Here is an 18,957-nt window from a genome sequence, read left to right on the forward strand (position 1 = left end):
GTAAAACACACACACAACGCGACCCACTCTCGGTGCTGTCAGTGATTAAAAAGCAGCTCATGAAGAAAGCAATTAATAAAAGGAAAAGCTTCTTCCTTTTTTTGCATGTTAACACAAATTAATTAAACATTTTCAAATAATCTAAATAAAATACAAGAAAATTAAAATACACTAAGAGAAGAAACCAATTGTCAACAAACTTCACATTCCTTCTCCATGCATGGAGGGATGATGATCTTTAGACTGCAATGGAACATTTCCGCGGGGATCTTCCTGGCGTCCACTGACTCCAGTCGGCTAAATTTGCTTTCATTACATCTTTCTATTATATTTGAGGGAGATGTCGCCCTAATAATTTGATGGAGTGGCTTCAGTAAAAAACAGACCAGGTCTTTGTTGTGAAAAGTAGAATTTTGTTTACTTGTTGATTTGCTGTGGAATATGTGTCTGTGCTGTGTAGGTTAACTTGAACTGTCTGTGTTTGTTTGTCATTGTTTTCCTTACTTTGATGGAAATCACCTGCTTCCACTTCAAAGACTCCTTCGAACCATTGCAACCACATACAGCATAGTGGACACAGTTTGAAAATAGACATAAATTACAGCGTATGATTTTTCAACGGCCACCTTCTAAAGAAGGTCCTTATCAACTTTCTTCACTTTCTCCCAGTTTAATCTATGAGTGCAGTATAATTTGAGTATGTTTTCCTGTTGAGAAATCTTTTCAGGGCTCTTTGTAAACAAATTGAAATGCCACCTTCAGTGTCACTGGTTCAAATGCGCCGATGACACGTCTCTGACAAGATAAGCGTCAGTGCGGTGAAAGATCCCTTGATTGGGACGAGCATTGGACTCTGCGTGTGTGTTCTTCAGTTTGGCTCAGAGGATAAAATGAGGTCAAAACCGGGACGCGGATGTATTTCTGTCCCTGGTCCTTCTTCTTGGGAGGGGGCATGTGGGTGGGTGACATGTTGCCAGGAGCAGAAGTGACAACCTTGTGGCTGAAATATGTCTGTGTGTGTGTAGGTGTGTGTCTGTGTGTGTGTGTGTGTGTGTGTGTGTGTATGTGTGTGTGCGTGTGTGTGTGTGTGTGTTTGATAGAGATAGACTGTATTTAGTCATGCTAAGGGGCAGGACAACGATACAAAAAGCAGAAGCAACAGTAAGTGACAGAGGAGGATGGGCAAACATGGAGGGAGAGATTAGTCATAATACAAGTGGAGAAGTAAACACTCACTTATGCAAAGGTCTCCACTAACATGCATTCTCTGTTCCTCTGTCATAGTAGACAGAGGAAAAATCTACGACCATCTCTGCGTTTGTGTGTGCGTTTGTGTGTGCGTGTGTGTGTGTGTGTGTGTGTGTGTGTTGGAATGAAAAAGACAGATCACAACCTCTCCTGTTTCTACTTTAGCACATAGCGACAAAACCAACAGCGGTTTGATTGAGGTCTCCTCGCTGACAGCGAGCGGCATGCCGCTGTTGTTCCTGTGACATTGTCTCCATCCCAAACACATCACAGCCCAGTTTATTCTCCTCTAAACTGCAGCAAACTGCTTTTGTACTTTGTGTATTGTTCTCCTGTTTTCAAACATTTTTGTTCAGTGCATATCTGGGTGTTCAAGATCTTGCTTGTTCAAGACCATACAAGATAAATAGGTCATATCATAAAAGGTAAACTGTCAGTTTTTAAGGGGATGTTTCTTTTTTACAGCTCATCTGAGCCTTATCGGGTTACTATAGCAACACATGTGGATGAAAATCAGAGAACAAAAACCTGATGAAGAAACACATTATGTAAAGATTATATTTCTCCATCATTAATTAATGTATTGACAAAAGTGCTGTGGCAGCAGGGTGTGGTTAGGCTCAGCTGCAGAGTGGGTGGAGCGGGGGTGTGGTTCAGGGAACAGTGCCGTGATATGTAATGAGCCTCAGCTGGGGTCAATTGGGTGTGTTTGTGTCTTCCATAAAAGAGCAGGAGTAGCTGGAGCACGAGGAAGGAGAGCGGGTAGCAGATGCCTGGAGCGTTCGGAAACGGAAACTGAAATTTTAGCGCCCTAAAAGATTGTGTGTGTTGCCCTCTTTTATGCCTGCCCGAGACTCAAATGTGTTACAAGTGCCAAATACAAATTGACATGTTCATCTGAAGGTCAATTGAAAGGTTTTAGCCAATGTTACCTTTAGTCGGGAACATGATAGGTGAAGTTCTTATGCATTGTTTCACAAAGTAAAACATTTATTATTTGGGAAAGTAATTAACTTAACATCAGACCCCTTCATATATGTAATTCATGTTTCCAAAGCCAAACCAATCAACTTTAATAGATCTGTAAGTAAGTATTATTTTGTCACAAAATTACAGCAATCTTCACAACAGCACATTTTATTATAGTTTTATTATAGTTATTTTAATCAATTTCTGGATAATGTAAGAAAAGTTCAATTTAAAAGAACACTTTAAATATGATTTTAAATATACAATGATAAGGAGTTTTCCTTATCATTGCATATTTAAAATCATATTTAAGATAAGATAAGTTAAGATATAGATTTAAAAAGCACAGAAAAAAAGGGAAGATGGCTCTTTTGATTATGTTGAGATTTTCCTGTTTGAAGACGCTGTGAATCTCCACTGCGGCTCCAAACATGAAAACAAGTCTTAACTTTTTCAGTTTCTTGTGAAAACTTTGTAAGGAAAACAGAACTACATCACAATACACACACATCCTCTCTCTTTCTAACACACACAAACACACACACACACACTAACACAGTCTCTGGGCATAAACTGAGTGTGTTGCCTGAAATGCCCTGAAGTTGTTATCTTAAAGTGGCATCCTGGAGCTTGAGGGTGGAAGGCTGTGTGACTTGTGGAACAGATTTAGAGAGTCCCCAAAGTGTGTAGTACTGAGCACACTCACAGCAGTCACAGAGTTGTACACACATGATTTCCTATACGACAATTCACGCACACGTTGGTACAGACATTAGCATCAACAGTCACACATCTTAAAACACACACACTGACACACACACACAGATGGCCGTAAGTCATAATTTTTTGCTTACTGTGACATAATTAAGAGATACTCAGGAGAGTTCTTTTTTAAATGTTTTATCATTGCTAACTTGTCATCTAATTCCTGGAGGGGAATATGCTTCCATAAGAGATAATAAATGTGTGAGGAATCACATCCCACACACAAACACACACACACACACACACACGCACACGCATTATGTGTAATCAATGCGGATTTTGCATTATTATAATGACCTATTTTGCCTTTATTTGATAAGAAGCATGGTTGCTGGCTGGAATCAAACCAGTGGAATTGTGAACACATGACATGAACCTTAAACCACTGGTCAACAGGTTGCCTGGATGTCATCAGCACACCTACCTATCCTTACCTCCATCTCAGTCCCCTATTTCTTATATTTATAGCTCTAACTTTCTGGAACCACCCATAAAACCCAGCGCAGTTGAACCTGAGGCTGCCACAATAATAGCCTCATGAGATGGAGCAGTAAGTGGAAGTGAAAAGCAGAGAGGAGAAATGTATGCACCTTTCTCTGCTGAAGTGGAAAACATTGACCCGACTCTAAATCATTGAAGAAAAGCACTTGGAGAAATACTCTCACAGAATTACAGCAGATTCTCTACAGAAACAATTCTTTTTACTTTAATATTCTGAGCTGATTTCCAGTGGTTCCTTTTACTTAAAAATGCAAAGAAGTCGGACACTTTCATCCAGAGGAAGTTAACTTTTTCATCAAAGACATAGAACAACTTAAAAAAACTAATTCTTATCTAATCTGGTTTTAGTTTGAGGAGAAGATTAGTAACTAGAGGAAAGTTGAATCAGGTTATACAGATTATTGCAGAACTGGATTAATTTAAATTCAACCTACCTTTGCTGAAATTGTGATTTATTCTCAAGAAAAGCCTCATTGCCCAGCACCAAGTGGTACACAGCACTAGTTCACCACCCTGACATTGGTAATACTGCACCTTGTCTCTGGGCACTATCACTCCACACAGGTCAAGCTGTCTTCAGCCTCAGCACTTACTTTCCCTTCATTAGGCCGGCTCTCTGTAAAGCTGTCCACAAGGATTTTACATAAATTCTAATTTGTTGCACTTTGAAGTCTGATTAATTCACAATTACTTGGGATAAAAAGGAGAGACGGGGGTGGAGAGGGCAGTGAGAATGAGTGTGTGTATGGAAAAGAGACGGCGAAATAAACAGTGTTGATTCAGTCCTCTGAATGTAGAGTAGGACATATTGGGGTTTGAAGGCTGATTGTGATGTCAGCTGGGGAGTCAGACAACTGATATTTTATCCAATTATATTTTAGCATTATATTGTACCTATTTTATGCCTAATAAATGACTGAGTTAGTAATACTGCAACTGAATAGTTATTATATCCAGTGTTGGTGGAGCACAATGAATTTAATAAAAGGCTGATATCTGCAGAAGAGGAGACGGGTAAAATAAAAGATGGGCTGGGTCATTGTGAAGAAGATTTACTGATTCACACAGACAGCTTTACTAGGCTGAACAGCAAGAGGCGAGCAGCTCAGACACAGGCCTTAGGATTGAGTGATGAGAACAGATATTTAAAGAGGTTCATCTTTGTAGCGATGAGACTGGAAGCTCACGCTGCACCCCATCAGATAGAGGTCGACCTTTGCAGTATGCGGCCAATCATATACAGGAGAATCGGGATTACTAGATTTGGAAGACACTTGGGTCCAAATTGATGGCGAAAATATGCATGTGTTGGTGTTTTACTGTGAGCAACATGTCAGTGTGCTCATACAGGGTGTTCATTTAAAGAGCAACTGAACACTGCGTCCCACTGGCCAGATCTCCTGTATGGTGCATGTTCTCACGATGTTTGCGTAGGTTTTCTCCTGGGTTATCCGGCTTCTTCCCTCAGTCCAAAGTTATGCATCTTAAGTTAAATCATGTCTCTTAATTGCCCGTTGGTGTAAATGTGAGCGTGCATGGTTTTCTGTCTCTATGTGTCAGCCCTGTGATCGCCTGGCGACCTTTCCAAGGTGTAGCCGCCATTTGCCCAATGTCAAACACGTGGATTTAATGGAAAGTTCAAGTTCAATTTTTTTATTGTTATTTAATATAATGTAGTACACTGCTCCAGTGCTACAGGAATAGTGTTAACTGAATGAATTCCCCTTGGTGCTCATGAGTCATGGAACTAACTCTCCTGCTGCAGTAAATCTTCTCACACTGTGGCCAGGAACACCATTTGTCCGTAAGTACTTTTCTTTAACTACTATTTGGCGCTGTAGCAGAAACATATATATTTTGTATTTTGCTGCAAATTGAGTATTTTGTTAGCAAGCATTCCCCTACATTTGAATCTGAATTTCTCTGTCCGCAGTTATCTTTTCATTGCAGATTTAGAGTGGTACAACTTTACTTAGTTAGCTTTGTTTTTACGGGATGCTAATTTACAGGAAATGTATTTAAAATGATGCACAATAGTCCAGAATACACAGTACCCAGAATTTAGCAGCCGTAAAAATGGGCCTTGTTTTGAATATTTCAGAGATCTAACAGGTTCAGTGAAAAAGCTGGTATTGTCATACAGCGTGAGAAACACACTTTTTTTTTTATTTGAAGAAACTTAAGGTGACATTAAAAAAGAATGCCCAACATAGTACAGTTGTAGTTTTCAGTCCTGGCACACGAGCGGCCTCATCTGACGGCCTCATGTCTCTTTGCGTCCCAGCACAGCATCGTAGATCTTCCCAGTAAGGCGGTGCTGGGTGCCGGTGAAGCCGGCGGCATCCAGCAGGGCAGCGTACTGAGCAGCCGTCCTCTCTCTGCCCTCCGTCTGTACCAGCATGTTCAGGGAGTAGAGCTGCACTGTCACCGGGCCACAGCCGTCCTCGTGGAGCAACGCCTCCACTAGCAACACAGCGCCTCCTGCAGGACGGACCAAAGGAACAGCGTTGTGTGTATGTCTGATCTTTCCTCTTCGTGTTTCTCTTCTCACTGACGGATCTGACAAAGCTAAGCTACGGCATTACTGTTCGGCAGAATTGACAAAGCTGACATCTTGACTTGTTGAGCACAGTTCTAATTAATACCAGTTAATTGCTGCATTGCATTGCAATAATGACTGGAACAGAGACATCATCGATGTTATTAGTAGCACCCACACGATCCTCAAAACTTAACTCTGCAATTGAAAATGTCTACTATCTGACAAACTACCTCATACGGCAGGTTGTACTCTCTTTCCAGTGGTCCCTACTTAATTTATTTCTTTGTTTTTCTTCCCTCCTCTTGTGTACGCACACACAGATGCACATTATTATGAGAACACATGAAAGGGTTTTCTGCCTCCTGATAACGCCCACTGCTTTTGTGTGTGCGTGTGTGTGTGTGTGTGTGTGTGTGTGTGTGCGTCTGTCTTTGATCAAAGTCACAAGGACAGATTTTTCCGGGATCAGCTGCATTGTTGGATACAATCTGCCATCTCATTTCAAGAGGGAAAAAAGTGCTCATCCCTCTCACTCTCAAAGACACACACAGAAAAACACACACACATACAAACAAACACACACACACACACACACACACAGACCTGGTTTGCAGGCTTTGTAGACGCTACTGAGTAGCTCTATGCAGCGCTCGTCTGTCCAGTCGTGGAGGATTCTGGCGAGGATGTAGAGGTCAGCCTCTGGCAGGGGGTCTTTAAAGAAGTCCCCTAAACAGACATACACCCACCCACCCACCCACCCACACACACACACACACACACACACACACACACACACACACACACACACACACACACACACACACACACACACACACACACACACACACACACACACACGTGCGCAATTTAAATGCACTGAATTCCTGAAACCCTGCTAATTGTTTCACATAATTATTCATTCGGTTGACAAGTCTTCCCGTAACATGACAATGATTCAGTTAATGGTTACATACTTAAATATAATGAATACAAATGGGAAATGTCTGTTGTAATCACATTATTTAAAAGTATATAACCATACAACGGACAAACAATAATAACATGAATGTGTATGCTTGTCCCTCATTCAATTACATGTCCTCGCTGCCCATTATAACTGTGTAAATGCAATATTTTAAGCTAATATGAAGGGCAGAAGTATGCGCTCCTAAAATACAACATTGTGACACAAAATCAGTACATTTCAGTTTTGGTGTCGTCCATGTTGCAGCTGTTCGATACCATTGTGGCTGTTCTCACAGTGGATTTTGGCTCTGGGTTTTCAAGATCGCAGGCTTCTGTGAACTTTTTATTTGAAATCAGCTGCTTCGTGAGCCAACACAACAAAACGTGAGGTATAAATTGACACAATACTTTCAGTCCAATAGCAAGAGTTCAGCGGGCGCATGGAAGCACACAGGTGACGGTATCAACATCGTCTTTAACGTCTTTATCTGCTTTTATTTTCCGAACACTTGATTGTATATATTAACTGAATGCTGCACACACATGGAACTGAAATGCTGAAAGTATTTTTCTCACACTGTCGCAGTGTGAAATTTGAAGAAACACCAACTTGACTTCACTTGAAGGAAAATATATCTTCAAAAGATGTCTTCCGTCTTTTCTCTATGCTTTTAGAAGTAAACAAGACTGATGGTGGCAGGCAGACTGTCACCATGCCCAAACCTCAAATCTCAAAGTATACACTGGATTCAGCTGGGATTCAAACGTCACTCCTTAGATCTGCACTTCTTCTTCTCTTCAGCTCTTATTCCTTCTTGATATATCCAATAGCACTTTTATAGAGGCCCTTTACCCATCGCTGAATTATTGCTATTGTGTTGGAATTGCTATTGTCATTTAACATATTAGTAAACTTTGTGTAAATAAGAAATCTGCAATTTCTTAAGTGACGTCATGTGTGTTTGTGTGTGTGTGTGTTTAAAGCATCGCACTTGAACTGTCTGTGTATGACTATGAATGTCAAGGGAGTCCGACCACTTGCATCGGCGTTACCTTCGTGGAAGCTTATCCTCTCGTCGGCCCCAGTGACAAAATGTTCCCTCGACGTATGCACCACCTTGGGGAGGTCAAAGATCGTCACAGTGCATTCTGGGTAGGCTGACGTGCACTGCTTGGCTAATGCTCCACTACAGCCTGGAGAGAGAAAGAGAGAGTTCAATTTAGTTGAATGAATACACACAACCTTCATTAACAAGGTAGTGCATCAATCACTCACACACACCGTGCACACAAGTACACACACGACACACGGAGTCACTCGAGTGGAACAAATGCTTTCAGGTATGTATGAATATCTATTTGCATGATTTGTATTCAGATGTATGTGGCGGCTGAGGGAATATGGTTCATCTTACATTCATGCCAATGAAGCAGAATGAATTGAATTGTGTAGAGTGAATGAGAGCCAGATGCTTTATACAGAAACAGGGAATCTAATCTGGGGAAAAGCAGTCACAGACACATGCCATTTTTTTTGTTCTGCTCTGGCTTAACCTGATTTGGCATGCTTTTGTTTATAAACATTTACATTTTAATGCATTTGAAATTCCTTGATGCTATGCCTCCACATGGCCGTGTCTATTATGTTATCGTCTGTCCATCCCATTCTCGGGAACGCGGTATCTCAGGAACGCCTTGAGGGACTTTCTTTGAATTTGGCACAAACGGCCACTGAAGGATGAACTGATCCACATTTGGTTCTCAAAGGTCAAGGTCGCTGTGACCTCACAAAACATGCCACCATAAGACTTTTCTTTTCTTTTTTTAATGTCTTTAACAAGTCATTGGATGGGGAGACTTAGTGATGGAGCAGGGTCGTTCTTCAATCAGAGGATCGGCGGTTCAATCCCCGGCTCCGCTAGTCCATGTCAATATGCAAGACAGCTTGTGTAAGACACTTAACCCCAAATTGCTATGAACTGGTATGAATGAGTAGATAGTCTTGATGGGTGTATGAATGGCTATGAGTAGGTGAATAATGACATTTGATTGCAGAGGAATTTAGTAAAACATTTATGGTCCAGAGAGGATGAATTGGATTAGTTTGGGGATCTTCCAACCTTTCATTGAGCACCATCATCAGATAACATTTGTATTTTGCATATGATTAATATGTTTATAACCAAATAAATACAAAAACATCCCATCAGCTGTACTTGAAACAGCATTGAAATGAGCATACAAACACACAATTGCAGAGATAAGGATTTAGTATGAAACTACGAATATTTTAACTTTGATGCCTTGGCCGCATTATTATTAACGTCTGTGATTCACATGCAAACTCAATCATCAACAGATGGTGAGGGAGTGTATGAGACAGATAAAGGAAGAGATCGATATATGAAGAATGTATGAATGGGATAGTGATGCAAAGTCTGTGGTGGAATACAGGATCAAAGGATCTCACTTTGCCAAACCTACAAAGCCAACCAAAGTGTCTGTGTGTGTGTGTGTGTGTGTGTGTGTGTGTGTGAGTGTTTGTGTGTTTTTGTGTGTGTGTGTGTGTGTGTGTGTGTGTGTGTGTGATTGTTTGTTCAGGCAGCAAACTGTATATGACCTGCTGCTACTGTAGCAGTCTGTATTTTTACAATACTTTGTCTATTTATTACACACATACACACAGAGAGAGAGAGAGAGAGAGAGAGAGAGAGATAGATGCTCTCACATCAAACAGGGGTTAGCAGAGGAGTGAAATCAAAGAGCACTGAGGAGGAGAAAAAACAAACACAACACGCCGTACAAGACCTTGAGGAAACCTGGCTGCGGTAATATTTGTTGTATGTTATTGTTGGGTTTTTCTTTCTCTACTATTTTATCTGTGCATATGTGTGACCATTTCATTCAAACAAATGTAATCTAGTGCATTGCAATCTGGTGAGTGTAGTTGTACTTACATATCCATATGTTTGGTGTTGGATAGATTTCTTATAATACTGCTTATGTAGACTATCCATCTACAATGTTTCAGAAATTAGACTTCTGTTTATAGAATGCTTCGAAACCATGAATATATAATTTCCTTGGAGTTGCAGTAACCTTTAAGTTGATTATTCATTTTTCGGCTAAACATACTGTTGAAGTGTAGGACAAACCACCTTCATCATATAAATGAGAAAGACGCTAATGGGGACTCTGATTTAGATTAAAGTCAGCAAGTTCGCAGAAACTAGGACATACGGACAGAGAGACAGACAGGCAGAGTACCTGAGCAGCAGGTGAGACTCAAAGTCTTAATGGGACACCTCAGTCACTCCCTTTACACTCCCGCTGTCCACATGCACACACTTCTTTTGGTGCTGCACCTTAATGCATAAACATGAACACACACACCTCATGCTGAGAAAGTCCCAAAGGAGAGGAAAGACAGGAGGACTACCCTGGATATGTGTGTGTGTGTGTGTGTGTGTGTGTGTGTGTGTGTGTGTGTGTGTGTGTGAGTGTGTGAGTGTGTGAGTGTGTGTGTGTGTGTGTGTGTGTGTGTGTGTGTGTGTGTGAGTGTCTGCTCATTTAGCAGCTTCACAGCTCCCCTGTGTGGTCAGCTGAGGTGTCACACACATGAAGGGGGCCAATCGTGGGTGTCAAATGGTGTTTGTAGCGAATCACTTGCCATTTCTTTGTCCAAATGTTGCAGTTTTGTTTTAATTCAAACTGAGAAAATGGAGACTCACTTGTGCATGTAAAAAAATGCTTATACATCTTGGCTTTTTTACATTTTTAAAATGTTTTTGGCCTTTCTTCCAATTTTGTTAAACTAAAATACATTCTGTCTGGTTGTCGGCTTGCATGTCAACCAACCTCTAATCTGATTTAACACCGGGGGGATTCTGGGCTTTCATGGGTAATGTGCTGGATCATTTAAATGTGATGATCACTGAGTAGGCTGTAGACTCGTGGACAGAGCCACAGACTGAACATTTGGTCTTAGAAACCTCATTATTACTATCTGAACCATTGTTATCCATCATACTGTTTTTGACCGATGGAGGAGTGTAAGAGTGGAGACATCGTTTAGCTCTCCGTTTAAAATGTAATATCTCTCAGACAAAAGCTGTTCCCCTATTATTCATATCATGACGTTTTCGGCAGGAGATGAAAAGTCCTGTGACAGAACAGAAGATTCATTTTTACTTTTTTTCTTTTCTTTTTGATCCTTCCCCGTCCTTGTCTAGTTTTCTGGCATTTCTTTGAACTCACATGGAGCTCATGTTCTGTTTGTTCTTCTCATTTTTTATCCTTGTGCACTTTACTCTCCGTGTAAACCATTTCGTCAGAAATCGTCTGTTCAAAGACACTTTATAAATAAATCTTATTTGACAAAAAAGAACACACAGAGGAGATTAGTCAAGGAAGCTACCGCTTTACTATTATAGATGACTGAAGGCTACAACATCTTACGTCACATTCATATATTTTACATTCAGAGCCGTTCAGTCTTATTCTGTTGAACAATGGATGAAATCTACAAAGGTCTGCAGCAAATTGGACTGACATGTTTTCCCTTATTTATTGGCATGTGCATATTTCTTGTACGCTTGAGAAAAATCCTGTGATGGGCATTAACATCAGAATCAGGCTATGCAAAATCACATAAAACCAATTATTTATGCATACTAGGGCCATGTCCACAAAAAATATGTTTTATGATAATCACATTAAATTCAAAATCGAACAGAAATGCTACAAATTATTAATTTGTTATTCTCTTGATTGTTGAACTACAAATATGTTACAGCCATTAATTACCTGGTAAGAAGAAGGGTAAAATAAATAGACTGTTGTGACAAACAAGGCTGAATACTTTACTTGGTCTCGGCCGGTTAAACTGCCTTGTTGCCTCCAACTCTCTGTGAACACTGATTTGTGTTTGCACCGTGGTCTTGTTAAGTTAATCCACTCAGTATGCCTTTTTGAACATTTTATATGAAAAAGAAAACCATAGAAAACCCCACGTTTTTACACTGTATTTGTTGTTCTTGCTTTACAAAAATAAAAAGAGGATTTTAACACACTAATTGTTAAAACAATGCCTCTCTGACAGGATAAGGAAAACTCCAGGTGGAGGTGACTTTGAGTTGTGTGTATGTGGGGAAAGTTGACTGGCTTACAAAGAGTCATTAACTCAAAGAGGCTCGAGGGGGGATTAATAAAGGTCACAGTTGATTGTGTGCGCACACACGTACTGTATTAATATGTGTGCGGCTTAGCCAGCTGTCTTTTAGTTAACACATGACGGCAACTATTTTAAATGTTAATGACTATGAACCCTCAACCTTATGGAAATTAGATATGGGGACTGGATAAATACACACACACACACGCACACACACACACACACACACACACACACACACACACACACACACACACACAGATTTACCTCCAAGGTCGCAGATGATGTTGAAAGGCGAAAGGTCAAAGGCCGTAACTACGTCTTTACCACAGATGTTCCAAATAGAGTTCATCAACTGCATAAACTTCACCATCTCCTCATCAGACCTACACACACACACACACACACAAAGAGCAAGAGAAAGGGACAAAACAGTCTGTCATGTCAGTACAACCTCTTTTTCATTTAAGTCTCTGTGTTTCGAGGCCAAACTTCCTTTATCATTTTCTGTAAGCTGTCACCTAAGGTTCTACTTGCTCTGAGTCCACAATAAACAGTTAAGCACACACACAGTGCCTCTCCTCATCTATAATGTTTCTCCCCATGGCGACAGTGTGTGTGTGTGTGTGCATGTGTGTGTGTGTGTGTGTGTGAGTGAGAGACGGGTTGCAGCAGAATAGAAGAGCCTGTGGTGACTGCTGCTGCTTTGAGGAATCTCCACCTCATCACCCAGTACACACGCACACGCACACACACACGCACACGCACACACACACACACACACACACACACACACACACACACACACGCACACACACACACACACACACACACACACAGACAGACTGATCATCATCTGTTCTGTAACACTAGAATCGTATTCACCCAAACTTCAATGCAGCAAAATTATCATCCATCTAATACATGATGCAACTTCAGATGACACAGTGACCTCCAGAGGAACTTTGAAAGTGACTCATTGTTGCAGCCCCAGACTTTGATTACATCGGATGTGTAAAGATGAAATGACTGTGAGGCCAAACAGCAGACTGTCAGCTTTAATTTGAGAACATTGTGGATGCAAGTTATCGAATGCCCCCCAACGATAACATCTGCAGCTCTTTTTGTCCCTGATTGAGGGCATTTACAATCACGCGATCTCATGCTGTCTCCAATAATATTGAGGAAGATATGCTCAGCCTGGTTATCTCTGTCCTTATCGTCGTTATAACATCGATGTAGTTTATGATCTGTCTGCTCTCTGCACAGACATGCAGTCCTCCTGAACATCCCTGCAGGTCTCTGTCAAATCTGCACCGACTGAGTTATGGCTCATGGCTGCCTGATCTCTGTTGTGTGTTCTCCAGCTGTCTCGATGCTTTAGCCTCCCCATTATCATTAACAATAATAGAAGAAAAGACTGACGGGTATTATTCAAAGACTATTCAAATTGACTTTGCTTTCACCTCTACCAAAAATGTAGATCATTTCAAGATTAATAATTAGTTTAATTATTTAAAGCTGCCGTTGCAGGACAATATTGTCCCATTGTGCTGTGAGACACATCCAGAAAAATATGTATATTGTTATTTATTTGCAGAAAAGAAATGTGACAATGTCTTTGAAAACTGGTGCTGTCCATGTGTCCTTTCTGTCCAGTTAGAGAAACATGTTACAAATGACATGAAAAGCATAAGGATTATGTTCATCTGTGAAGGTTGAAACCATTAGACCCCTTCAGTAGTCTGCCTGGTTTGGATAAAATAACAAATACCCATCTGTAAAACTTCTTCCAATGCAATCGCTTGTATATTTTGAAAATCTCTCAAAATCTACGTTCTCTTCACTCCAAATCCTTTCTGCACTCTCGGAATTGGGAATTCAAGCTGTGGACGGGTTGTAAATGATTCAGGCGCAGTCCACGGCTGGTTAAATGGCGATGAGTAAACAGGAGTCTGAGTCATCCAGCCAGCTTTGAATCTTCTTGCTTCTGCTGCATCGCTCCAAGAACGCAGTGAATGACTTCAGTGGCTGTTTCCCCTCGCTGATGTATCCACAGTATCCACAGGGGAAATCAGTGGGGACAAACAACTGCTACTCCCCATTAAATCAATTGTGCGCAGGTGTTGACATTTTTCTCGCGGGATATTTTCGTTTTCAATCAATTAAACCTGAATTCCAAATTCATCTGCACGAGGTTGTATTGCATTATGTGTGCGTGGTTCATTAGTTGAATATTCTCATTTTGCATGCATCTTTTTTAAATTCTTTTTATGAGGCAGTTTTTATGAGATCATCTGCATTTTTTCTGCTTTTTTAGAAGGGTACGACAAAAAAATGGCAAATTCAGAAGTAATTCAATTTATGCAACCAACAACATACAGAATGTCAATTGAGTGTAAAAATCCAAAGAAAACAATATGCATTCAGTTTTTACTTTCTACTTCTGTTGTAGTGGTGTGTGTGGCTTATTCGTTTATAGATCTGCACATTGGTGTGTTGTTACATTTCATTTTATGGTTCAGATGTAAAATATTAATGGCAATCGGCATTTTAAGATCTGTATTATCTTTCATTTGTGCACAGCAGATCAACCTTCCATCAAAGCTCCATGGTTATGCAAATCATGCCGTGATGATGACGGGAGGATGTCTTAGCGTGTTGTTCTCTGCTTTGTGACCGGCAGTGTTCTGAAGCACTGAGCCTCAGGCAGGCCGATCGAAATCTCTTAGAGAACAAAGTGTGAAACTTTGAGCATGTGACCCCTGAAAACTGCTGACCAGCAGATCAGTGAAGCGTTAAAACTGCACTACATACCATAAACAAGCAAGACCTTTAGGACAATGGCAGATATATTCTCTCTGCTCCAGGCTTCCTCACATCACTGCCACCCCCCTCACCCCCACACACACGCACACACGCTTTCTCCCTCCCCCCCCCCCCCCCCCGTCCTCCCCCCCCCCCGTCCTCTCCCCCCCCCCCCCCCCCCCCCGTCCTCCCCCCGTCCTCTCCCTCACACATCTTGTGCCTCCTAATAAATCCAGAGACTTATTTTTTCAGGGTCGAAGAGAGAAGAGAGTGACAGACAGGCTTACGATAGAGAGACAGAGGCGGAATGTAAATGAGCAAGAATTACCTGTAGAGAGCTTGGAACAGGTCGTTCGAGCTGACTCCAAAAGCCTTTTCATACTGGTTTCTTCCCTCTCTAGTACAAGGCAAAGACAGAAATATTCATATTTGATCATGATCATTTGAGGATTTCTGACACACATATTACGACGTGAGTGTAAGCAATGTGGGATCTAGGTATTGATCGTCTCACTGCTTAAAATCTGCTTCAGCATCATCACAGTTGACGTAGATGAAATGTGTTGAATTCACCGTCATGTTCGGTCTATTTTAGTTAAATTCTCACGTTTCTGTTGCACAGTCCAACGCAAAAGGATACATTTTAATGAAGGTGTCTTTATCCTTTCTATGTAATCTTCACTTGAGTTTCTGACAGATGGACTTGACTCGTCAGCCACAGTAAATCCAGTCACGCTATTAGAGAGCTGCTGGCTTTCCTCCCTCGGACATAACAATGAGACTAAAATCCATCTTGAGAACCTGTTCAAACAAAAAAGTAAGACTGGAATCCAAATCCTTCGGCTACGAATCCAACCTGCCGTTCTCACAGCTCCTCACTGCCCTCCTGTGTGTGATTCTACTGTTCTCTGCTTGCTCATTTAGATATATACCATCCTTTGTGCACTATTTAAAAATAGCATTGTCTTTGGTAATTGCAGGTGGCTCCCATTATGTTTATTGTTGCTTGCTCTTTTGGTTTGGCTCCCCCTGTAGGATTTTGTGTCAATATGCAAGTTATATTTTGGCCATTAACGGATATCCTTCTAGAAAGTAATCATATATTAAAGTATAGGTAATTATAGTACCTTGTACACAACACAGAATCATCTGGCCACTCAATAAGAGGACACAAAGACCATTTGACCCACGAGGGACTAACACAATGTAATGTAATGTAAATGTCACATCAATGTAATCAGTTAGAGTTTAACAAAGGATACACGGAAAAAAACACATCCTTAAAATAAAAAAATATTAATAATTATTTAAAATAAAATAAGAATTTCAAGAAAATAGCTGGTTTCAGCCTCTCACATTTAAGGATTTGCTGTTTTTCAGTGTGATATTACCATTATAACATTAACACTGATCACTTTTGTTCGCTCATCGCTGAGTTCTTATAGGGAAAATGCGATATACATTTTTTAAAATTATTTTCTGACATTTTATAGCCTATTTCTAATGGCAAAAAAACCCAGCTCGAGGCCATGCTCAGTGTACTGACCTGACAGCGTCGGTCAGGTAGTGCCAGCAGAGGTAGATGGTTCTGGAGCTGTACTGGATGGACTGGTAAAGGGACAGAGGACTGGAGCGGGTCAGGTAGACACTGGCCTGCTCTGTGTTACTGTAACACACTGAAACAAGTTGTGGGAGAGGTGGAGGACGAGAGACAGAGGGAGAGAGGAGGAGGTGACTGTGAGTAAATCACTGCAGGTGTTGAGACTAAGTTTGAACTTTAATGTAAACCAGGGAGACAGAGACTGAGAGGGAGGTGTGTGTGCAGGTGGTGCAGCAATTGAGAATGTAATGAATGTCTGATGACAAATGGATAAGTATGAAAAGGACATATAGTTACTAAAAAGACTGATTTTATTGGTTATTTGTCTTAAATTATATTTAGTTCTATCTAGTTTCACGCATTCATGTGCTTTTCAACCCTTAATTATTATGCAACACTCTTCTAAACAAATACGTATTACCATTATCACCACAAGTACCACTACTCAATCTATTGAGAGAGAGAGTAGTTTGTTACTACATTATTTGCAAGTGTGTTTGTGTGTGTGTGTGTGTGTGTGTGTGTGTGTGTGCTGACCTCGTCCATTGTCCTGGTGTGTGTTGAGGAGCTGCAGGCCGGTGCAGGCAGCCAGCAGTCTCTGTGTGCCATCCAGACTGGCTCCGACCGCCTGACTGACCTCCTCTGCAGACAGGGGACGCTCTGAAGCCAGCAACACATCAAACACACCCAGCTCACAGGCGGAGAAAACCGTCTGGGTCCGAGCGAGAGAGGAGGCAGAGGAGAATAGAGTGCAGTTCATTCATGTACCGAAGTAGAATAGACTCCGGTGCTCAATCAACAGAATTAAATAATCTCTTCCAATAAAATTAGAGTCACATTTAGCACTAATCAGGACAGCGCTATTATGATTCTCCCAATAGAAAGACCTGCACACAATCAAACTGTTAAGATGGCTGGACCAATAGAATGTATTTCATTGATGTATTTATGGACATCAGTTATGTCTTCACTAACATTCTGCACAACAATTATCTACACTGTAGATAACAGTTAATCAAAAGTGTAGCAAAGTGACCTGTGGTTGGTGACATGGCCACCAAAAGAATGGAAAAGAAAATTAGCACCTTGTGTATTTTTCAATTGAGATTTAGGGCAGCAATTAATGACTAATTTAATTAGTATACAATCTGTTATTTCTCAATGGTTTGGTTGATCCTATAAGATGCCAATGGCAGTGTTCTAGCCCAAGGTAGCATCTTCCATCTAACAGTCTAAATCTCAAGGATATTACACAGCAAATCCCACAATCGAAAAGGTGGAGCTTGGTATTTCTGCATGAAAAACTTAAGAATGAATAAAGTATCAAACACTTTAACAATTAATTTTCTCTTGATTGACTAATTGTTTCATCATCTTATCAATTTAGCTTTTAAGAAACTATATTCTTAAAGCATAAATATGTTGGACTGCTATCAACCCCCAAGTTAAGGAAGGGAAACTCTACACTATAACTTTAAACTGAGTAAAGGATGTACAGTGTGTCTGCACTTCATGTGTACGTTACCTTGGAGATGAGGAATCCTTCCATATACTCCAGTATCTTTCTGGGGTAAGTGTCAGCAGCAGGTGTCCCTTCCAATGGACCCATCTCTTGACGCTCAGCCATGGCCACAGTTTGGACAGAATTCAATTAAATTCAATTCAGTTTATTTTGTATAGCCCAATATCACAAATTACAAATTACAGAACTCGGCGAAAAGACGGTGAACGTTGAGCTCCTCCAAATGCAAAGTGAGCTTCCCCGATAGTTTGTTCTGCTCATGAAGGCACTTCATGTGTGCGTATGAATGCCAGTGCAGGCATAGCCGGACTACAGCTACAGAAAGTGCGCACCCAGCAGCAGCGGTTAGGGCAGTGGGCTAAGCTGATTACGGCCAGATAACCTAGATTAGAGCAGGGGCTCAGTCTGCATTGGACAAAGAAACAACTCTCTGGTAATACACTGCTGCCTTGTTCATAATCACTCATACACACTTGGATGGAGACTTTCATTCAGTGCATTCTCATATCAGGACTGTTTTCATGAACCCAAAACATGTGATTGATGCTTCTGGATTACACCATTTGAGGGGAAACTGTGTGTTTTGAAAGATGTGCTCTGCTTCTCGTCTCCATGTGGCCTGATTGCACTTATGTTGAGAAACTAATGGGAGCATCAGACCTCATGACACGGACGACCATGTCGCATGCCTTTAGGAGATTACAGACACTAATCAGACTATTAATTATTCGTCTACAGTTTATTAAACCAGCGGTGTATGGCCAGCACACAGATACAACAGCTGGAGCTGGGCAAACTGTAATTACGTAAGGTTTTCAGTTTGTAAAGTTATTTTTTTTAATGATTGCGCAATTAAGACAGAA

The 18,957-nt window shown here is 40.9% G+C and overlaps 1 protein-coding gene across 1 annotated transcript; it reads right to left on the reverse strand.

Annotated features, from left to right (window-relative positions):
- Positions 1–5,746: 5,746 nt before the first annotated feature.
- Positions 5,747–18,199, reverse strand: asmt (acetylserotonin O-methyltransferase). The gene is made up of 8 exons (XM_034562092.1): positions 18,098–18,199; positions 17,110–17,284; positions 16,519–16,648; positions 15,301–15,369; positions 12,432–12,550; positions 8,045–8,185; positions 6,629–6,751; positions 5,747–5,964 (listed from the first exon to the last, which is right to left on the reverse strand). The coding sequence occupies exons 1-8, from the start codon at positions 18,197–18,199 to the stop codon at positions 5,747–5,749; spliced, it is 1,077 nt and encodes a 358-aa protein (XP_034417983.1).
- Between the last annotated feature and the right edge of the window lie 758 nt (positions 18,200–18,957).

The sequence above is a fragment of the Cyclopterus lumpus genome, chromosome 21, assembly GCF_009769545.1.
Source record: "Cyclopterus lumpus isolate fCycLum1 chromosome 21, fCycLum1.pri, whole genome shotgun sequence".
Lineage (NCBI taxonomy): Eukaryota > Metazoa > Chordata > Actinopteri > Perciformes > Cyclopteridae > Cyclopterus > Cyclopterus lumpus.